Genomic DNA, 23,335 nt, shown 5'->3' with positions numbered 1-23,335 from the left:
GTCCAAACTGCCTTCCTGTAAGGAAATAATACATTTTTGTTGTATCCAGTTATTTATATGTGGTCAATTATTTCAACAGTCTAAATAATATGGGAAATATTTGTTCATTCAAAAGTAGTATCGATTTGTCAGTGTCTATTCTAATACTCACTGTCTGTGTTTATAGCAACAATCCAAAAAAGAAAGACATTGTACTTGGGAACTTGGATTGTAACTGGAGGGTATGCCGGTTTGAGTCCCTGGGGTACCCCTGAGCATCCCTGAGTAAAAAAGTGACTAAATCACTTTTACGCTGAGTAAATTTTAAATAAGCTACTTTTTTTACTTTAACTTGCATTCATTTTTAGACCAGTACTTTTACTTGAGTATTTAAGTCCTCTTTCCACCTCTGCTTAATTATTCACTGTAGTAGTTAGCTTGTGCTCCTAACCAGTTTATTGACAGTGTAATATGTGGGGTGTTAGGACCAGGAAGACCAACAGGAGACTACAGGCAGCAGTATGCTATGCTAGCAGATGCTAGCGCTGTCACAGGACTCATAGGTTTTTAAAACTTCAGTTGAGGTAAGAAAAAACAATCTGTATTAATCTAAAACTGAGACCTGTCTGAACAATTGAACCCAGTAATGTTATCAATAGCCGCACCCAGATGTCACACGGCCAATCAGCCTGTATCAGTGCCTTAGATTTTAGCACAAGGCAGCGTTAGCTTTAGCAGAGTGACACTCACTGAACATTATTTCCGTGAATTTACATTAGGAGAACGAACTGCTAATGAACAACGCAAATGCTGAGCGAGTGTGGACTGGACGACACACACTGTCCGTCCACTTTAACCTGTTGTTTGTCCTTAAGCTTTTAAATCCACTGAATGAGTGTAGCAGTGGCTCAGTTAGCTCACGTGAGCTAGCTCGCAGTTTATGTGCCATCATATTCATATTCGTGTATCGTCATTATTTACCATTACCGTCATATGTGCTAATGGTAATAGTAGTTTATTTACAATATATGTATATATAGAGAGAGAGAGAAAGAAAGAAAGAAAGAAAGAAAGAAAGAGACAGAGACGGAGAGAGCGCTACAAAAGTGATAGATACTTTATTCATCTCACAGAGAAATTCACAAGTGGATAATCAAAGACAATCTGAGAAAAAGAAAACTGAAGATTTCATGTACAGTGGGTGGGGAGAAGTACAATTTATTTAATCCCACCCCTTCTCCTTTAAGTATTAGCAGCTATACTTTAAGGAGTATAGCTGGTGAATGATACGCCTGGTGATAGTGGAAAAACTCTAATCCCTATATTATGATGTTTTTAAACATATATACAAAAACTAATTATAACCCCCTTCCCTTACAGTGAGTGAACACATTTAGATTGCTTTTTGTTGTTGCTTTAAATAAGATTATAGCCCACTGTAAGTCTAGGAGATCTTTGAGTTTTAGTAACTTTGACTGTAAAACATTGAGGTTGTGTGATCTCTGTGACCTGCCTTATGAATTATCCTTATTGCTTTCTTTTGCACTATGAGTAGTGTTTGTATTGTACTGATATACTTATTGCCCCAAACCGCTACACAGTAACCTAGATATGGAAGTCCTATTGACCAGTAATGCTAAGTGAATGAAGTCAATGTATTTGCACAAACTGCATGCTTGGACTATGTACATGTTTACTATTGTTGATTTCATTATTGATTTGTTTTATTCCCTATTCTCTGTATATATGTGGCATATGTATTTGTATTGATACAGTTTTATTGTGTGAGTGAGTGAAGCCCTTTTTCATTGTGGAGTCTGCAATTGTGACAGCTGTCATTTAGTTTGATAGTAAATACATAGGATTTCTATTTTCATGAAAGGAGCATCAGTCTATGTGTAATGGAGACAGGGGCTCGAGAATGAATGAAAACATCCAATTATTCTCACTTTATGTGAGCTGGCCCTCTGCTCCTGGAGCAAGCAAAACAGAGAAACTGCCACCAAAAACAACAATGAGCTGATTGTTGTCTACATAGGTTATGTCTCTGTGTCTTAGAGTAATGTTTCCTATGGCTGGGTGATATGGCCAAAGTCTGTATTTGTAATTAATGCAATTTGATATTTGGATAATATTGAGTTACTTATTTAGGAAATTAAATACGGTTAATTGCGGCTGAATAGAACATCTCAAACACTGCACAGGGAAATTACATGTTTTACCTAAAAGTGTGTTGCAGTGCATAGATGTTATGTCTATATATTTGAACAGAAACCAAGAACAAAATCCAAGAACAAAACCACAGCCTTGCACCAAACTGATTAATTCCTTCATAATTGTTTGCACAAGCAATAATTCTGTTTTTTAGTATCCTTCTGCCTCCCAGAACAAGTAATTTTTCAGCAGATTCATGACTGAATAATTTTGGTCAAATACAGTATTTACTCCTGATTGAGTAGCCTTTGCTAGTGTTCATGTTTTCGTCCAAAATATTTGTGTCCTCTGAAATGATTGGGCTTGAGGTGAGATGTACAGATAGCAGGGGGAAATCAGACGGTGTTGGCGCACTATCGCATTGCTGATTTTGGTATTTTGATATGATTTAGAAAACATAGACTGGGCTTAACCTTTAAATATACAATTTTCTGTTTTCCATACAGCTCTGATATCTACATGGGAATCACTTACATTCCTCTCTGTGTTGTTTTCAGACCCAGTCATGTCTCAGGTGGAGAAGAAGGCTGGGCTTCTTAGGAGGACGTCGTCCTCTAAAAAACCCTTGAAAGAGAAGGTGGTACTGATGTATGATGAGATATTTGCAGTGAGTATCACAGTTAAAGAAAGTCAGTGTTGAAAGTTGAATGAAAATGTATTTATGTTCAGTTGTTAACACTGTCTTGTCTGTGCTGTTTTAGAAAGAGGACCCAGCCAAAAACAACCCACGCTTCTGGGATGAGCTGTTTCTTATGAAGGTACAACAAAGAGAAAATTACTGTGTTGACATGACAGAAACTCTCTGGGGGGTAGTGTGTGCAATTATGGTGTGGCTATATCATGCACAGGAATCAGGTTAATTTTCATTAAAAAATCTATTATCTACAGACCATGTAATTACTGACAGAAAGCATCATCTACCATCATTTTTGCTGTCTTTCTTTCATGGTCCAGGTGAACCTGGAGTATCTTGAGTCTAAACTGGAGTGTGTAGATGGGGAAGAAGTCCAGCGCATTCAAGACAACATCAACTCCCTGTTTCACCACTGTGTTCAGGCTCTGGGTGAGGAGCACCAGATCAAAGTGGTCAATGCCCTGCAGGTAATCACAGCTCCAGACAGCAGCCTAGATTTTCAGCTGTGTTCCAATCACATCTTTATGATGACAATAGAGCTCCGTTAGCCGACATCACACAACCAAGGTATTGCCCTCTGGCATGATGTCCACTGCACTGTTTACACTGGACAACACATAAATCCAGCACCGGTCCCATTCATTTTTTGCCACACCTTAGGTTGCCAACATGGCAGTTGATAGGGACCGAGTCATGTGACAACCGGAGCTCCTTAGGACCATAACTGTAGTCAAATGGACCTTTACTAATTTTGTCTAATTGGAACTTATTTCTCTTGTTGTGTGTTGAACTTGAACTGTGCTCTTGTAACTCCTCCAGACACTGTGCGCACTTTTCCGTGGTGTTCATCAAAAGAACAAGTCGGCATCTGGATTTGACATCATCAACATGCTCATGGGTTTTGATAAAGCTGAACAAAGGATGAAGGTATGTGTGGAAAATAACATCAAAGAGGGGTGGAAAGTAGTCAATACTATGAGATAGTATTCATTGTCTGTCTCCTGCAGGACCTGATGGAGAGACTGGACAGCCTTCTTTGTGGCGATGGCTCAGAAAGCCTGAAGAGCCTCTGTCTCAAACTGCTGCTCTGTCTGGTGACGGTGAGACAAGACACACATCAACATATCACATGAGTTTTAACATGATCGATAGAGTTTGGGGAGTCTTTCTTGTCCTTTTTAAAGCAAAACATCATAAAATTTGTTCACAGGTAACAGACAACATTAGTCAGAACACAATACTGGAATATGTGATGATCAACAGCATCTTTGAAGCCATTCTACAAGTGAGTGACCATGGAAAGACTGTCTTTCCATTTTCTAATGTATTTTATTAATACAAAAAAAATAATTATAACTTTATCTCTCTGTCTGTTCCTTCCTCAGATTCTGGCAGATGTATCCAGTAGAGGGCAGCATGGTTATGATGCTGTGGTGCTTCTGGCTTTATTGGTCAACTACAGGAAATATGAGGTGTGTATTATGTACATGCTAACTTGGTAACTTGATATATATACAGGCTCATGAGCTCAAAAAGGTCCACAAAATGTGCCCTATTTATCTCCATTCTCTTACTTTTGCACTGTGATTGTAATCTCGCTGTGAGAGCTGCTGTTATGTCTCACCAGCAGGGAATATAATAGAAGTTGTGTCTTTCTGGTTGTTCACTTGTGGTGTGTCCTCTCTGGGAGGCTTTTTCACTTCAGTGTTGCACCATGCCCAGGGGAAAATGAGGTAAAAAAAATAGAGTCGTTAATTTGCCCATGTTGATAAGATTTTAACCACAGACGAAGCTTTATGACACTCCACCCATCCATTAGCTGTACTGCTGAGTGTTGTGGGGGCATGGGCGGAGCCAGTCCCAGCTGAGAAAAAACATTAATTAATGATAACATCAACAGAATATTTGTGTAGGTGAAATATGGACATGTCCTTATTTTGCACTGCATATAAAAGAATACAGACAAAGAAATAAACTTGCTGTCTGTTTTTCTCCTGGAAGAATAATAGTTACAGTGTGAGAGAGGAGAAAATGGATTAGAATACACCCAGCAAACTTGGCAACAATATGACAAAAAGTAGTAAAATGCATAGGGCTGCAACTAACGTTTCTACTATATCTTGAGTCGTTGAAGTTGAGCAATCAGAGTAACTTGTTTTAATTGTGAAATACACTCAAACTGTTAAATCACATATCAAAATAGTTGGTGATTGTAATCGAAAACATTGAAAACAATGCTAAATTCAAACTAACAGGTGGACGGTCTCAAAGATGTAGCTGTATTGTTTGCATGTATCAATTTGTGACGTCAGATCAGGCCCTTTAGAAAACGAGTGACATTAACGTCACTATTTGTCTCAAATGATTTACCTGATGTGAAATTCTGATTTCTTTGACAGTCCGTGAATCCATACATTGTGAAGCTGTCCATTATTGATGACGAGCCAACACTAGATGTGAGTATGTTGTTCCTTACGGTGTCTTCTTACCAGCAGAATAATAAATAGTCAGTCTAATATAAGCATCGTCAAAGTTTTGATTGAAACTCTGGATGTTTTCTCTTCCAGGGAATGGGAATGGTCGTTAACCAAGCTCTGACTGAGTATAACAGGTGAAATCTAAATCTGTTTTTTTGTTTTTGTTTTGTTTTTTAAATGATCCACTACACAGTGTGCTGAGGCCACTGGTGTCAGCAGTTTGGTTTGATGTCTCCCACACATGTTCTGTTTCCATTCTTCTGGAAAAAAAACAGGCTCTTTATTCGTTTAGCTATTTATATCTGACAGTTCTCTTTGGCAGTCAGTAATGGTTTTTGGATGAAGCAAGATTTGGAAAGTTAAATGCTGTTTATGAGTAAAGGACTTGTCTGTCTGTCTGTCTGTGTAGACAGACATGTCAAAGTGATGGATGGCAGCTGTATGCAGTTCATTGTTTTGTGTATAAACTGAATGCCCCATCAATAATAAATTGCAGACAGGAGACGGGGATGTTGAGAAAATGAATGTGAGTAAGGTTACAAGTGCTGTGCTTTAAGTGACAGTGTACATCTCTGCCTCTGCCGTTTTGTTGCCCCTTTTCTCTTCACTTTGTCATTACTTTATGTCTCTTGTCTTTGTTTCTGTGGTTCATAGGCAGTACAAAGATAAAGAGGAGGAGAACCAGGGTGGGTTTTTCTCTACCCTAACCAGTATGGTAAGATCTTATAATCCTATAGGTGTTTGATAGGATGCCCTGTTTTGGGGCCCTTTGTTGTTTTTCCACTGATAACTCAGTTTTTGTTTTGTTCATAGGTGGGCAGCATGTTTATAGCAGATGCTGATGAGAAACTCTCTGTGCAGTAAGTGTTTTATGTTCTTGCAGTAATCGCATCGTCTGGTGAGATGATCTAATATAAAATTTAGTTTATTCCAGCTATATGCCACAGTGGTTAATACACTGGTTGCAAAAAAACAAAATCTGTTTGAATAGAACTCAATGAGAAAATGAACCCACTTCTCACTTGATTTATAACCCCAGAAAACATTTTCCTGTGGAGGAAAGTCTCAATCACTAGTTTCTTCAGTTGAAAATGTCGGTAGTAATTTACGTTCCCGTTTAGAGGAAAATAGATGATAAAACCCGAGTGGACACCAGTGTGATTGAAAGCAGGTGTCACCATAATAGGGGCCTGGTTGCATGTGAGGTCTAGGAACTTCCATTTGCAAAACCTCAACCTGATCCCGGACAAATCTATGCAAATCCTGAGGTTTGAAACAGCAGTTCAGATTTTAGTGGGTGCTTTTTTGCCACTCTGTTACACCACAGGCACAAATGTCTTCTGGTATCATCAGACATCAGTTTTTATTTATAAACAAGGGTTTTTGTTGTTTCATTTCATGTTTAAGTTTCAGGTTATTTTTTATATACACAATTACATTGAATGCATATGAAATTATGTAGGTTATTTAATAGCAAGTGTACACATTATGCTGCATTTAATGAACAGAAAATCAATGTTACCTGCAGACAGAGACACAGAAGTGAACACCAGACCTGTTGACTTGATCTTTTAGTCATGTGAGGATTTGACTTTCTAATGGAAAAACACTTTAATCACCTGCTTCTCCTTTATCTGAAGGACAAACGAGGCGATTCTGCTGGCACTCTATGAAGCTGTGCACCTTAACCGTAACTTCATCACTGTATTAGCACAGGTAAATGTTATTTATGCTATTTATTTAGAATGTTGTGTTATATAAAATGTGAACAGAGCCCTTTTGAACTAAATTTTCATCACCTTTATTGAACCTGCATTACCCAGAAGAGGCTGTTGCAAAGGAGCAAGTTGACCAGTGAGAATGTATTCTTTGCTTAGAGGTCTGCATATTCCAGTTCCTACAGTAGGGTTAAAATCCAAATATTTCCAAAACATAAGCTCTTTAAAAAAAATAAAATAAAAAATAATAATAATAATAATTAAAACCTGCAGCCTGGGTTTTGTTTTTCCCCTTCTCCTATTCTAGGGCTTTGGAAAGTTGGCAAACCTTTCTAATCTTATGCCAGTCATGAAATCAGCAATGTGAACTGGAATCAGATAAAGAAGAGACAGACTTCTGTCCTCTTCTTTACATTTTTCAGAGCTGCTGGTTGGTGATGTTGGTGGATCCAATTATTTTACGTGTTTTTTATTTCATCAGTAGATTCTGAATGTCAGCAGGAGAGTTAATACTGTAATTAAAACACAATTAATTAAATGACAAAACACTCCTTTTACATCTCCTTTTTCTCTGTCTTCCTTTGTATGACAAGCTGCTTTTTTAGTGCGTAAAATAACTTCTGCCACTAACTTAGACTTGTTACCTTAAACAATTCAATATTGACATTGTCTTTTAGTAGTCCTGAGGGATTTAACAATGAAAAAGGCATTTAAACTTAAGCATTGTGAGGGGACCAAAGATTAGCACAGCTGAAAACTCTGACTGTAGAACATCTCTAAATCTTTGGCTGATAACTTATAGTAATATATAGTCGGCCTCAGTCAATTGATTACTACCAACTATTGTGATAATCGCTTAATCAGTTTGTTTGTTTTTACTAATAAAACAAGTTTTCTGACATTTCTTGCTCCATAAAACAAAGAAATAATTTAAACCGAAATCATGGTTTGTGGACAAAAGACATTTGAAAAGTGATTCATCGAGATAGTAATTGATATATTAATTGATTATGAATTGTTTTTTCAGTTGCTGCCCTAATAACAAGGGACATTTATTCCCTTTTTTTTATAAAATGTGTGTTTTTCTCCTTTTAACAGAGCCACCCTGAGATTGACATCCCAACCACCCCCACCACCCCTACTCCAACAACACCTACAACTCCACTTGGCACAACGCCACCCTCTCTAGACAGTAAGCCATACATGCTTATACTGTATATTTTAATTCCAACAGATTTAGTGTCTGTAACATCACCAATAGGTTCCTGAAAGAAACAGGTAAAACTAGATCACAAGACAGGACTTTGTCAAATTCAAAATTGTCACTTGGGATCACAAATGTAGTTGCGTGTAGACAAAAACGTTTATTTTCTATGTTTTTTTTAGGTGTCTTTTTATCCTTTTATTGTCTTTTTATTTTTCTTTGTAGGAGAGCTTTAAACTCATCAGTGCTGTGTTTACAAATGCTTTAGGTCACCTCCTCATAAACTAAATGGCACTGTCTACATACAGGGTGAAAAAAAGAAGTGCTGTGGCTCTCTAAACCTTTTGGCAATGACGATGTTTGCATCTTTGTCCTTTTGTGGTCTTAAAAGGGAGCATACATTTTTGATGACTCTGCCCTAACTCTCGTTTACTTCGACCTCGAGCAGGAACTCTTATGCTGCGATCAGACTACACAAATTCAGGCCAAAATGTGACCCGATTATGAACGTAGGGAATGATTAACAGACATTTACTGTAACGTAATTGAAGAACAGAGCTTTGGTGTCGTTATTTCTGTTTTCCTGCCTAGTCTGACATCTACACCGTGCCCCTGGATGTTGACCAATAGGATAACAGTGTGCACTGACCTGGCGTAACATACAGACATAAACATAGAGAAGAGGAAGAGGGAAGCTGCCGCTGCCGTTAAATAAATAAAATAGTGATACCAAAGAAAGGCGCTGTTGAGCTTTGGCAACATTAACCCCTGCCTCTTTGACGTCTGCTCAAGGGACAACCACGACAAAGCTAAAAAAACAAAAATAGGCGGAGGCACTTCAGCTGCCCGAGTGAGTAATGATTGACAAATCTTTCCCCCGCCTCCCCAATGACCTTTTATCTGTGTCTTGAACAATGATTGGCCCAGTGTTGCCAGTCCCCCGAACAAGACATGGCAAGAATCCGTGCCACTGTGATATAATCTGACATGGTGACCATCGTGAAAGACAAAAATATTGTGTAGTCTGATCCCGGCATTAGACACGTGTGCATGTGCACAGGAATCTCTTTAAATATTCACTAGTTCTAAAGATTATCTAAAAGGAATTAGTTGCCGATATGCTGAAAACACACTTGTGTGATAATATGCATTTATTATATTTTAGTTTCCTAAAAAGATTATTTCACTATCTTAATAACTTTCTTATCTCTCTTGAAACTAAATGCAGCAGGTGTATGTTGTCAGCGCCAGCTCTCATGCTATAACTGACCAAGTGCACATGCTTCTATCTATGGCTAGCTCTCCCTCTCTCTATTGCTTTGAACTCCAGAGCCGTTTCCTAATAAAATATTAACCTGCAGCTTCAAATACAGATGAATGTCCCACATGCAGCATGCATTACGCCGTGTCATTGGACATTCACACACGGGCCTGCATCACATGTCAGGAAAATGATCCTTTTCCTTCCACTGCTTTGCCCCATGTGATGGTGTGTTTCTTTACAGTGAAATCTTGTGATCTGACAGAGAAGGAAACAAATGAGGGTCTACGTTGTGCAGGGAGATCCTTTTTAAAAGGATGGAAATTCTTGTCTAGACAATACTACAGTAGCAGAACAAAGACATACTGTCATCAATTTTTGTTTTTAATAAATTTGGGCTACAGCTCAGGTTTTGAGAACATAAATATTTATGGAATAATTGCTTGTGACTCCCCTGTGACACCCCTATGTTTTTTTATGTACAGTATGTCCTTTTTTCCCTGTAAGTTTTAAAAAGAATATTGGCAAGACTTTAAATTTTGTATGTGCATCTGCTGTGTAGTGATGAACAACCCAGAACTGCCTCTGGATCCCAATCTGCAGACCAGCAACCTTCTCATCACCTTCCTCAAGTATGCCTCCATTGTAATGCAGGACACTAAAGGTAAATGGCAGCCTCCATGTTCTCTTCCTCTACATGTCTTGACACTCTTAGAATTCTTCATCCTCCTGTTATAGATGATCCATTTCTGTAATGTCAAATTTCTTCTCTTTCCGCCTCTGTAATTGTTGTGCAAAAATAACTTTAATTACGTTTCAATTTTCCTGTCTCTACTAAGACTCTGATGTTTGTGTTTTCAGATGAGCATCGACTCAACAGTGCCAGACTGTGCCTAATTATCCTCACCTGCATAGCAGAGGTACGGGCAGCTTATCTTTCCACATCCACCAACAATCATGTGATCTCTGCCTGAATCTTCACCTCAAGTATTTGTTCCTAATCCACCTGTATGTGTGTGTCCAAACAGGACCAGTATGCTGATGCCTTTCTTCATGATGACAATATGAATTTCAGAGTCAATCTCCACAGAATGGTGAGTTTATTGCTGGGATTGAAAGAGGGGAAGTGAATTATAAAACTTTTGCAGGTACTTTCAGCTGTGGTACTTTAAAAAAAACCCAAAAAACATAATTACCACTGTGACAAACATACTGTAAAAACTCGGACACACTGGTCCATCACTTGTGTGCAGTATTCTGAATGAATGAATCCTCACACACATACAGTACACAAGGTCCACCTTCTGGTGAACAGTTGGAGCTTTCAAGCTAAACATCTTGAGCTGTTTGTGTTTTTTCCTTGGTTGTCATGGAGATTGTTGTATTTCAGTCATGAATGATGATGATGATGATGATGATAAAGAGATGCTGGCTGCATTATTGGTGCTTAGTCACCTTTAGTTTGTAATTGTCCTGCCATAAGTTGCTATTGGATTTAGGTTGCTGCTATTAATTGTTTCAAATTCTGACAACAACATGACAACAACAGCACAATCTTTATGAGGGAAATTGACTGGTGAAGGCTACAGGATGTGACAGAAAGCTCTATAAGGTTTCCAGTAAGTGCACCTTGTGCTTTTTTTTTTATAAAGTTAATAATGGATGTCCTGTATGTTTTTCCAGCCAATGAGACACAGAAAAAAAGCAGTGGACAAGAACATCCCTTCACGGCCGCTGGTGTGTGCTGTACTAGGTATGAGGAACATTTATGATGGTCGTTTAACATGCACTGGAATTGGCTGATCAGCGTTGTGTATCTATGTCATTACCCAGTTGTCATTACCCACATGATATTATTTGCAAGATATTTTCCAGATTAAATAATATTTTCACTAATGTTTATTCCCCAGAAAGAGTCCTGCTTTATGATTTGTTAGCTTTTCTGTACCACTTTACACACATTATTCACAATTATTCTTCATTCTCTGTTGCCTTTAGACCTGATGGTGGAGTTCATTGTCACACATATGATGAAGGACTTTCCAATGGACTTATACTTGTGAGAGCACATTACACACACACATGCATACACATTCACATTACTGTTATTAGTCTCATAATGTGCTCTTTTTTGTGTGCAGACGCTGTGTGCAGATCATCCACAAACTGCTATGCTACCAGAAGAAATGCCGAATCCGATTGCACTACACTTGGAGGGAGTTGTGGTCAGGTAATGATAGCTCACATCATTTGTACCTTTATGTAACTAAACCTACTAATATTTGGATTTTAACCCTACCTCCCTCATAAAGAACAAACAGGCATAGCAACATAACATACTACTGAAAACATAACCTCCTTGTTGTAGGTAATGGATTTAGGTGCCTCCAGCACAATGAGTACCAATTATTATATTAACCCTCTTATAACAGGCCGTCTGGATTTATTTTGATTTTATGGCTGTAGAATTGTCAAAAAATGTTCAATGAGTGAGTGCTTCATCCCCTTTTTCCAAGATAACTATCTGGCAGTTCTTCAATATTACTGTGTGTTTTGACAGTTTGTTGGAGTACATGACCAAGTGTTTTTATTTTGTGGTGTACACAAACGTTCTAGGAGTTACGGTAATGAGAAGTGCGTAAACAATAATAATTTTCCCTTAATTTTTTATAAAATTATTGTAATTATTAAAGTAGGTTTTAATGGTTATTTATCTTTTTAAGGATTTAGGATCTTTATTTAAGACTTCATTGACAGTAACCTGTTACCAAGCAAAACCCATTTCATCTTGAAGTCATTGGGCCTGTTATTGTGGAAACGTATTGCATCATTGAGAGTGGATAACGAGGCTCTATAAAAAGGTACAATGCATGGCAGTGGCCTTGTCTTCAGCCTGGTCAACGCACAGGAGGATATCATTTCAGGTTGTTATGGCCCCATTGCAGCATCTCATTAGGAAATGGAGTTCTCTAATCAGACCAATAATCTGTTTAATTCCCTGAGTAACACCAAACCTCTCCTCATGGTGGTGATAATAGTGTACCATGAAATAAGACTGGAGAGAAAAAAAACGAGCTAAATTAAGGAAATAATAGAGTTTATCTTGAGTGTGTTGTTGTGCCAGCTCATGCTGGAGCTTGTTAAGGGCTTTTTTTGTACAAGCACAATTTGGTCCCTTGGTTTTCCTCAATAAAATCTGTGAAAGAACTTGATTTGGTGTTGAAAGGTTTCCCTCCTCCAGTGTTTCCATTATCTACCCTAATAGAGATACACACCGAGGAAAGCAGACTGCTGCCATATGTCTGCGGTAGATGACTCTCAGCACTCCAGATTATTTCATTAATGTGAGCATATCTTCCTCTGCACAGCTCTCATCAACCTGCTGAAGTTCCTGCTGTCAAATGAGACTACACTGCTGGCCAAGCACAACATCTTTCATTTGGCCTTACTGGTGAGAAACACCACACTCACACATACACACACACACACACTGAACCCTGGAGCCTGAGAGAGTACAGTCCATAAGGCAGATAACTTTCTCACACAGTACGTTTCAGTGCACACATTAGTTGAGCTATGGTTGTAGCTTCAATTGGACTGGTTGTCTTTTACTTTTTTGTACCGATTTATTATTTCTGGGTTTAAACCAGGGGCGGGAACTGTGGCGGACTGATTTAGTGAAAGTTCAGTCAAACTAACATGTTTACATGTATTTTAAAGGTCCGGGTTTTGTGGGACTAACACGATAACTTGTTTTTTTCTAGTTTCATGTAAATGCACTGACAGAGATGTGTATTCTTTTCCAGTGAGAAGAAGCAAAGATTTACTGGCGTCGCTTGTAGCCCAGCTGTAGTTTTTCTTTTCTTTATTTCTTTATTAGTTTGAACTGAGGAGAAGAAAAAAACAAACCTGTTGCACAGCATGAACTTACACTAATCAACCACAGCATGAGAACTGGTAATGAGTTTTAATGTGTCCCTTAATCTATGAAGCCATGAAATAATTCAAACATAATTTGTTTTAAATCACAGTATTTTCCAAAATAACTCTTTCAAAACAAACCACACAATTAAAACCAGTTACATGTCAAATGTTGTGACAGATTGTTGTAGTTTATCCACAAAACTCTTTTCCCATGTTGCACCTTTTGAGCCTGAATGTGTTGTTTGCATGTTTAGACTTAAAGCGTGCCTCCTTTCACAGGTAGTGAACCTATTTAATATGTTCATAACATATGGCGACACGTTCCTGCCCACGTCCAACAGCTACGACGAGCTGTACTATGAAATCGTACGAATGCACCAGGTCTTTGACAACCTCTACTGTATGGGTACGTATGGATGGGTCAGAGCATTTTGTTGCAGCCTTAAACCTAAGAGGTGAAAAGAAATGTTCACAAGGGGCTGCACATTCATCTGAGTCTGTCTGTTATCCTCCTCCTTCTAGTTCTGAGAGTATCAACCAACACAGGCCAATGGAAGGAGCCAGCCAGCAAAGTCACACATGCCCTCATCAATGTTCGGTAAACATGCACGGAAACACACACACACACACTCACACACAGGTACTGACAGGTGTTGTAGTTGTGATTTGATTTTCAATCATGTTTTTTTAAGTCAGTTTTATATTCACTGTACAATACATACGTACAAAATTGTCAATCTCAAAAATTACGTTAATTATTTAAGTTTTATGGAAACTATTTCATATTACACTTAAGTAATGTTGAAGTAATTGTTTTACAGTACACTATGAGATTAGATCAAAATGTTGTGCAGATTTAGCCCTAATCTTAACCAGTTCCTCAGAAATGAGGTTCTACCTCATTAGGACCAGGTGTCAGTCTCCGGAGTCTTGTTTCCATCATGGTACAGTTCGGTTTGGTACAGTGCGGTATGGTTTGGAAAGGAAAAGCCCTCGGTCAGGCTTGGTTTTTCAACTGAGAATAGTACCTTTACTTGGTAGGTGGGGTGTGTGAGGTGCCCGATGGCCGTGCTAGCGAGATCCGAAGTGTGACGTTGTACAAGTGCGACAACAATGAGCACGACACAACAGACAACAACGGAGGAAATCCAGCAGCTTGTTTATTTTTTGCTTGATTTGTCTGACGTCAAGCTTTGTGTGAGAATAGATTATGGGTATTGAAGAAACACTGGTCGCAAGGGAGTGACACTTTTCTGTCACCATTCCATTACTCTGTGAGTGCCGAAATCAGGTTATTTTGGAACTATTCCTAACAAAAATCTGTTCAGAACTGAACCTGAATCGTTCCACTTGGTGGAAACACGCTAGGAGGACTACTGGTACTGACAAGGTCAGTGTTTATACCAGAAAAGATGTAACAAATGCAAGTACACACACGGCAAGGCAAAAACAACAATATGGAATGGAATGGAATACCAAATGTGACCAAGGAACGTAGAAGAAGTCAGGGGGTTAAGTCTTGGGAACTATAATTCTGGTTGTCCGTCCCTACCCTTTTCTCTCTATATTTGTCCCCTAAGCTGGTCTATTTTTATCATTTTCAAACCTTTTATCACCTCAACCAGCCTCCACACACACATAGCATGCTTCTCCGACATTTTCCATTCCAGTAATCTGTCTTTCCACCTCGTTCTTCCCTGATGAGGTGATCCTCTGAGGTCACCCTGGCTCGGAGGCACCCGAGGGCAGAAGGAGCGCTTTTGCTCCCCACGGATTCAGCCACTTAGCTGCTCTGGTGATGGTGTAGACTCCACTGCTTAGATAGGCAGTCAGGAGTGGTTGAGGGAAGACTCGGTGATAGGAGGCTGAAAGAAAAATGAGCAGATAAATAAAACGAGTTAAAGCAAAGAGGTATAAAGAACCCAGTGAGACTGAGTTGAAATTAACTCAAATGAAGGGAGCATTTCCATTTCACTGCTATCACTTCTGGTCTCCATATGCTGATTTCCCACATGGAAATGACAGCAGAATTACCCTTATGGGGATTTTGCTGCATTTTGTCCCTATAATTTATCTGATATATTACACTATCTCACTCAGTATAAAATAAGCAATTTCATTTCACAGCTGTGTTTATTGCATCAACTTGTATTTGTCCTGTAAAGCTGTTTATTTGTTTGAAATGAATGCACATGCTGGGGAAGATTTTGAATTTAAATCCGAAACTCCCTGGTGTGCTCACACAGTATGGAAATGAGTGTTGGTGTTAAACAGGCAGTCTGTAACTGGTCCAGTTTGAAACAATGCATGTCAAAGGTCTGGCCTTTGCTGACCTTCACATTTTGATTGTGTGGATCTTGTTTGTACATAAAAATAAGTATCTAACGTATTGTGCAATGTTAACGTGTTGACTTTTGAGGTACATGTCAATTGTAAAGGGCTCCTGTTTTTGTTCCTTTAGGGCCATCATCAACCATTTCAACCCCAAGATTGAGTCGTATGCTGCCGTGAACCACATCTCACAGCTGTCAGAGGAACAGGTAGATACAACAACTCCTCCAACTCTCAGATGTTGAAGTTGCTTGCAAATCACCTTCAGTACATTCTCGGGGCCCTTTTGAGTTGAACGGTTTAGAAATTTCATTTACATGCAATGCTTTGCAAAGTCTCGGCACCAGCAGCGTTGTTCTTATGTCTTTGATCAAAGGCACTTGGATTGAAAGGGTGTGTGAAAATTGGTTGGTTTATATACAAGCGAAACTGTCTGAGTTTAACTCATACAGCATATGTTTGTAATGCTCAAACGTGTCTTGAATAAACCTGTTTACATCAGTTAGGCTTCCATTCCAGTTTTAAGAGAGCCACTTATTTTAAAACTGCATACATGTTTCACATAGTATTTCTAAGTATTTACTCTCTATTGGCGTGTTTCCACCACCTCGCCTCGCCTCGTCTCAGCTAAGTTGTGTTTCCACTAGCATAGTACCTGGTACCAGGTTCTTTTTTAAGTACTCTGGCAAAGTTCCAAGCTAGCTGAGCAGGTCGTCAAACTGCCGGCCACCGATTGGTCAGAGTGCCGTCACAGGAAGAGACGTCTGACACAAGGATGAAGCCGAACAGTGCCAATCTGTTGATCAGTTAAAAAGACTTAAAAATCCTAAAAACGTGGGTTAATCTCCAACAGCTACCAGGGTCTAAAATCTCAATATTTAATGGAGGAGTCTGGTGTATTTAGCGACAGCACTGGTGATCGCGATCACAAACCCTGCCACTGTATTTCACTCCATTGAAAGCATTGTGACAGAGATGAATGATTTGAGGCAACAACAGATGGTACATTTCAACTAAACAAACCACTTACCATACTTTCAAACCAATACCCAAAATGGAACGATTTATTTTGATCATAACTTTTTGTGCTGGATATTTTGAGCACAGTAAATGTTGCTTTTCTTCCTCGTTTCGGCAGCCACTTAGAAATAATGACATTTCTTCCTCCCCCACACAGTAGGAGACCCTCTACAAAACAAAGTGCGGACTGAGTCATTAAGCATCTGGACAGCTTTTGAAATGCTTAGTTATTTGCTACATCATTAGTGGAAAAACATGAGTCTGGACTGAGAGCTGAACTGAACTGATATGAGTGCTGCAAGCTCCATTTAAAATCCTTTTTTTTATCATTTATGTCAAATCAGAGAGGAGAGGAAAATGGCCAGGAGTCCTTTTTTTAAACAAGATGATAAGAGAGTGATGGATTTGGTCATTATACTCCCCAATTACCTCTCCACTTTTATCTGCTAGATTTATTCACAACAAAGAGCGGAAGGCAGAAGTTAGCTTTGGTGTCAGTGGCGGTGAGCTGTCACTGGTTTTATACGATTTTTCTACCCGTGATATTAACTAATTTGATAAAGTGGCTTTGTACGCTCCAGCGGTGTTCTTTAAGAGTTGTTACAGCACTTGTGGAGCTATTATAATTTGAATGTTGTCAGCAGATTTAGTTGTAACACCACAGTGGTGTGCAGCACATTCAGCTGCTGTTACTCCTTTATACAGTATATACCGATCTTAATTATTCCATATTTTATTGAAGTGAGAGCAGTGATTGTTAACAGTGATTGTTAACACACTGCAAAGCAGAATGTAAATACTGTATAACCAGAGAACCAAAAATGAAAACATTAAATTTGATCGTTAGTGTGACTGCAGGACGTTCCATCTCATCATGTTTTATTTATAGAACGGCAAAATAACTAGAGCAGCTACAATAACGTTCACAAAAGCAATGACAGCGGGAAAGCAAATCTAAAATGAGTTTAAAGAGAACGAGGGACACATATGAGTCAGCCTCACTCCTTTGTGTCCCCTGTCCTGACCAAAGAAAAGCCCAACGTTTGCACACAATTTGCAAAAGCTTTTCATTTTCTGTTGCATTTAAGGCATGGCTCCAAGGGGCTTTTAAAAAAAATAGTCAATGCCCACTTGAGGTTCCCACTGAATTTTATACTTCTAGAGCAAGAAAAGATTGCATTTTTTAGAACTGTGAGGGGAGTTTTGATCGAGCTCATCAGCTGATTCCACATTCATCATCATCTAATGTAAACCATGTTTACGTTCATTTTCCCACTCATCAGTATGTTGAAATTATTCAAAAGCAAAAATTATTCTGGCAGGCTTTTTCTTGTGGAGTAATAAAAATAAAACAAATTTCACCAGTGATAGTGGTTATTTATAAAACACAAAATAAGAATCAACTTCTTTTGTTTTTATATAACATTTAGAGTCAATATAATGTCAAATGTCACAGTCACATTTTGGGAAATTGTTTTTTGCTGATACTTGCTCTAATATTTGTAATAGTAATATTAATGTGGAATCAAACCTGAGATGGTGAAATCAAGGGAGATACGATGTGTTGAACTGCGTTTAAGGGACCTGAACAGACCAGCTCTTTGTTTCTTTACTTCTTTGCTCTCTGTCTTCCCTTATGCTCATTTTTTAATGAAGTGATGGAATCTTTGCATTTACGTTCCCGTCTGTTGTCATACAAGCCACCTGCCTGCTGTGTCTTCATTCCCTAACAGAGACACCAGAAGATGGACAACCTGCATTAAGACAGTCGTCATCTGTCTGTCTTCCACCCAAACACTATACAATAAAAACACAAGATTGTGTCAAAGAGAAACATGAACTGTGTGCACATAACCCCATCGGCTAAGTGATGCAGAAAGAAAACAGTCCACGATATAGACTTTGCTTCAAAACTCCTCTGCTTCTAACCATGTCTTCATCGCTCACACGTCCTCCCCTCAGCTTTTCAGAGAGGGAGGGAAAGAAGCGTCCGGGGAGAATGAATTATTCATCAGTGTACCATTAGAGGTTGAATATAAACACCAGTCCCAGCTGTAGATTTATTAGAGACAAATCCGAGGAAGAAGAATGTTTTCCTGCACTTCATCCGCTCTCGATAAATTTGAAAATGATGATTCAGCTGCACAAACGATTCACTGCCGGGGCCAAAGGAGAATATGTACAGTATGAGTTGTGTATAAGGCTGACGTGTAAATGAAGTATGTTTCTGTGGTTGAAAGCTGCGTGTGTGTGAGTGTGTGAGTGTGCGTGCGTGCGCACAGTGAGCTTGATGATAAGATTGTGGTTCATGCATGCCCCTGAGTGCTTCATGCTGTGTGGAGTGTAGCAGCGTCATTAATAAAATAATGAAAGCTCAGCTTAAGGGTTGTTTCGCCACTGACTGGTGGAGTGGCAGGGAGCAAGTGTGGAGAAGGATCTGCATAATTACGTCTGATCTCAGCTCACTTTACCGCGTCGGTGCAAGCGTGTCGTGCACCGACTGAGGGACGGGAAGGTGCCAGATGTGATGCTACATTATTCCAATCCTCCACATGAAATACTAAACACAAATGTTACTTTGACAGTTTGGTTTCACCGTGTGCGATGCATGAACCACAGCAGTTGGGGAGCTATGCAGCACTCGTAATTATTTTCCCTTGTATTCTTTCCGTCTCCAGGTGTTAGAGGTGGTGCGTTCAAACTACGACACGCTGACCCTCAAACTACAGGATGGTCTGGACCAGTTTGAGAGATATGCGGAGCAGCCCAAAGAGGCCGCGTTCTTTAAGGAGCTGGTAAGATGAGCAGCAAGGCATTGTGGGTGTAGAGGATCTTATTGTGGTCTATACGTGGACTGGGCAAAAGGGACCTGGGAGTGGCCGTACTGAACTAAACAGAACCACACGGAACCTTATATCTCAAAATATCTCCCATTCATTTACACTAAAGCTCGTCTGCTGACAAACTTGGTGTTTGTTAGCATTTAGCAATGATTTCTCCATAATTATGAATTACTACTCATTGCAAAACTACGTCCAGATCCAGTGTGGAACATATAGGAGGGTCTATTGGCAGAAATAAAATGTACTACCCATTATTACGTTTATATGGAGTGTATAAATAAAATAAAAATAATTTGGTATTTGTTGCCTTTAAATGAGCCTTTTATATGAGCTTTAGGTAAGGGCATTGCTCTGACAGAATCTTCACTGTCTCTCACATCATTTTCTTTTCCTTCTCCCACTGCAGCGACCAGGGTTCGAGTGGAACTGGGTCTTTCTTTTTTTCCCACCTTGAGTCAGCAACAGGCAGAGAACAAAAGTGAAAGAACATCTCCAACTAGATACAAGGACATTGCTGGCTAAAGAACAACTTGTTCAATAGCCACCAGGGGGCGACTACAGTAGTTGGGGGGGAAAAATAATTCAATTTGAAAGGAAGTCTGTGGGGGAAAATTAATTTCTCACTTAATTCACAGCATCAGAAAACATTTTTCCTGAGGAGTTAATGGTCCCAATCACTAGTTCCAGCTCTTCTTCAGTAGAACATAGTGTCATTTTTTTGTAAATTATGTTCCCATTTAGAGAAAATAGGTGATAAAGCGCAACACATATGAGTGGACACCAGTGTCATTGAGACCTCCACATGGGGACGATCAAACTGACAGACAGAGATGTACAGAGATTGTACCATGGTTTCAAGCCAGTTTTTTCCCTGATGACATATTGTGGTCATGTATGTGTTTGTATATCTCCAGGTGGTTGTGGTGAGGTTGTAGTGACATGAACGGGATTAATCCTCTCACTGGACCTGTAATAAGTCTCTGTCTGTCTGTGTGTCCCCAGGTCCGCTCCATCAGTCTGAACGTGAGGAAGAACGTCTCTTTGAACACCATGAGTCAGGACATCCTGCTCAAAGAGTTCTCCACCATCTCCTGAGACACACACACACACACACACACACACGTCAACACAAGTCATCCTCTGTCTCCTGAATGATGGAAAGCCACAGAGAGAGATTGACACAGACAGACAGACAGACAGACAGACAGACTGACTGGGTGCACATTAAGGATAAACCTGAAACTTTCCACACCTGCTTCCTTTTTGGTCGGTCCCTTTTGTGTGTGTGTGGGGGGGGTTCTTTAAGGACGTGTCTGTATTGCACTGTTTCCTCGTGTGCAATCTTACAGTATTGGCTGGACTGTTAACTGACCCATGAAAGTCTGGACTCGAGAAATTTAAACAAATGTTTTTTGTTTTTTTTAACTCCGATCATCTTCGCCACCCTTTTTCCTGCCACTGATGTTGATGTAAGTAGCTTCTGCTTCATCTCCCCGGTAATTAATCAGATCTAGTCTTACAACATATGCGATTGTGAGCCTATTTTTTTGGCGTTGAGATCTTACTCTGAATCTGAATTTTCTCCACAGATTAATGCTTGGTGTGTGAATGTTAATGTAAATTAAAGTGTTTTATCTTTTCGTGTTTGCTGAGGGGGAGAACGTTTGAGTTGAGGACGCGATATCTAAAGCGATGAGGTCTTTATTGGTATTGCAACTCAAAGCCACGATAAACATTAATTACTGTACATGATTCAGGTTCTTTTTAAAAAAAAAAAATGTTTTGAAGTGGGTGGCCAGTTCAAGTTACCATTCCACACATTCATCCATTTTAACGTTATTTTTATTTTTAGGGTTTCTTTTCTTTCTTCATTTTTTTTTGATTGGAAGCAGTTTCTGAATTATGCAATTTCTTCAAGCGTAGGCTCTCTGTTCTTTCATCTCTAATTTCTGTAGGTATATTTATGTTTCTTTTTAAATAAAAGTTGGTTTCCTACCACACTTTTCGGATTTCCACTCGTAACTTTATTGTCTAGGAACTTGACTCCAGTTAACGTGCGACCCTCGATGGATTTGGTCCCAAAATCTCAACTAAATACCTAATCTCAACCTTGACCCGAATCCAAACCCCAATTCTAACCCTAAAACCAAGTTTGCACAGTACAGTGTGAAACGGGATATTTATTGGCAGAAAGTGAATGTGCTAACCATAAAAATGTGGAATTACTTAAAAATAAAAAAATAAAAGCCTTAGAATTAGCCTTTCCATGGTCAGTTAGTGATGGGAACAACAGTTCTTTTCGGAGTCCTGAATCTTAAGAATCAGTTCACTATAAGTATTCATTCAAAAGATTTGTTCACCTAATTCAGTTCTTCCCATGATCAGAGTGATTCAGTTCAAAATACAGTTTAACACACATTTTCTGCAATTTTAGGTCTTTTATAACTGATCTCAAGTTCATCATTCTTCTGGGATTTACTGAGGCCTATTGTCCGACAGTTTGAGTCGCTGGATCACTGAACTGGTGCAGGCTAACGCACACAATGTCCGTCTGACTCGGTGAGTGAACGAATCACTTGATGTATCGGAATGCTCGCGTCGTGAACTGAAACGGAGTGATTCAGTTCTTCTGTGTTTCCTGCTTTCGGTTCAGTTCGTTCACCCAAACGATTCGTTTTTTTTAAACAAGTCACTTAATGAAGAAGTGAGCTGTATCTCACAATCCCACGCTGCTCTCTGATGTCGACCAACTAATTTACACATAAAAACTGTTGATGCACCTTTACCAAATATTTGAATCAATAAATTACATTTTTAAATGGCTAAATGTCAGGTCATGGCTGCTGATGAGGTGATGTGTCTCATGGTCAGAGAAAAGTATCTTCTCCTTCTCTTTGTTCCTCCGTCTACTCTCTCATCCCCTCATGTTGTGAAAGTAATTATCCCGTATCTCTGATAGACTTCGTCCTCCAGCTACTCACTAATGACGCCTGCGTCCTCGGGGGCCCCACGTGAACGACACCGAGAGAATCCTTTGTTTGCCAGAAGATCTGTCAGATGAAGGAGATGTTCGTGCAGTGGTCAGGGAAGGAAAGTAGAGGTCGCCTGTGAAGTGAGTGTGAAATGTGAAGACTAAGACTAAGAGCTGTGGTCCATCAGCTGTAAAAGTACAGTGTGACAAATCCACTCGTTTGTGTCTGTCTGTTAAACTGTAGGATGCTACCACAGGAGCCTCTTCTCACAAAGTAAAAACTAGTGGAACCCTCATGTGTAGTTAATGCACAGACACCTGTCGACTGCTTTACCGCAGCAGCAGCAGCAGCAGCAGCAGCAGCTGTGAGACCATAAACATTAATAACAACCTCACTCTTCTCTCACTCTGTACTCTTTGTATCTCTGTCTCTCTTACACTTAATTAGTGAGAGAGTGTGTGTGTTTTCTTGTATGGGTGTCTTTGTGAGGACATTATTGACTGGTTCCCTTAAAAGGGGTTTTTGAGGGTTAAGGATCGGTTTTAGGGTTAGAACTGGGTTTAGGTCAGGGTTCTGCACAAACGTGTGAGTGTGCACATGTGCTAACCTGTTACATCATGTGATGTTAGTACCAGTAGTCCACATGGGGACCAGCCTTGTCCTAATGAGGTTAGAACCTATTTTCTGAGGCTGGGGTTAAAGTTAGGATTACAATTAATTGCAGGTTGCCACCAATGCAGCGAGGGTTAACTGTCCCA

The 23,335-nt window shown here is 39.4% G+C and overlaps 1 protein-coding gene across 1 annotated transcript; it reads left to right on the top strand.

Annotated features, from left to right (window-relative positions):
- The first annotated feature begins 458 nt into the window (after window positions 1-458).
- armh3 (armadillo like helical domain containing 3) lies at window positions 459-21,605 on the top strand. Its single transcript, XM_044029021.1, has 26 exons — window positions 459-563; window positions 2,691-2,800; window positions 2,895-2,951; window positions 3,148-3,294; window positions 3,647-3,754; window positions 3,835-3,927; window positions 4,038-4,112; window positions 4,213-4,299; window positions 5,227-5,283; window positions 5,395-5,438; window positions 5,959-6,019; window positions 6,118-6,164; window positions 6,945-7,020; window positions 8,121-8,214; window positions 10,050-10,151; window positions 10,349-10,407; window positions 10,516-10,581; window positions 11,171-11,240; window positions 11,486-11,546; window positions 11,629-11,717; window positions 12,856-12,938; window positions 13,691-13,817; window positions 13,934-14,009; window positions 15,873-15,951; window positions 19,441-19,557; window positions 20,608-21,605. The coding sequence occupies exons 2-26, from the start codon at window positions 2,699-2,701 to the stop codon at window positions 20,698-20,700; spliced, it is 2,070 nt and encodes a 689-aa protein (XP_043884956.1). The 5' UTR covers window positions 459-563; window positions 2,691-2,698; the 3' UTR covers window positions 20,701-21,605.
- The last annotated feature ends 1,730 nt before the right edge of the window (window positions 21,606-23,335 follow it).

The sequence above is a fragment of the Solea senegalensis genome, linkage group LG6, assembly GCF_019176455.1.
Source record: "Solea senegalensis isolate Sse05_10M linkage group LG6, IFAPA_SoseM_1, whole genome shotgun sequence".
Taxonomy (NCBI): domain Eukaryota; kingdom Metazoa; phylum Chordata; class Actinopteri; order Pleuronectiformes; family Soleidae; genus Solea; species Solea senegalensis.
The sequence above is the reverse complement of the archived record's forward strand: the minus strand, read 5'-3'. Positions and strand labels throughout refer to the sequence as shown.

What these genes read in the sequence shown, in the direction of transcription:
- armh3 (XM_044029021.1), top strand. Translation starts at nt 2,699, where the DNA reads ATGTCTCAGGTGGAGAAGAAGGCTGGGCTTCTTAGGAGGACGTCGTCC. An exon ending in CATGCCCTCATCAATGTTCG is followed by an intron (nt 14,010 to 15,872) that starts GTAAACATGCAC and finishes TTGTTCCTTTAG; the next exon opens with GGCCATCATCAACCATTTCA. An exon ending in CACAGCTGTCAGAGGAACAG is followed by an intron (nt 15,952 to 19,440) that starts GTAGATACAACA and finishes TTCCGTCTCCAG; the next exon opens with GTGTTAGAGGTGGTGCGTTC.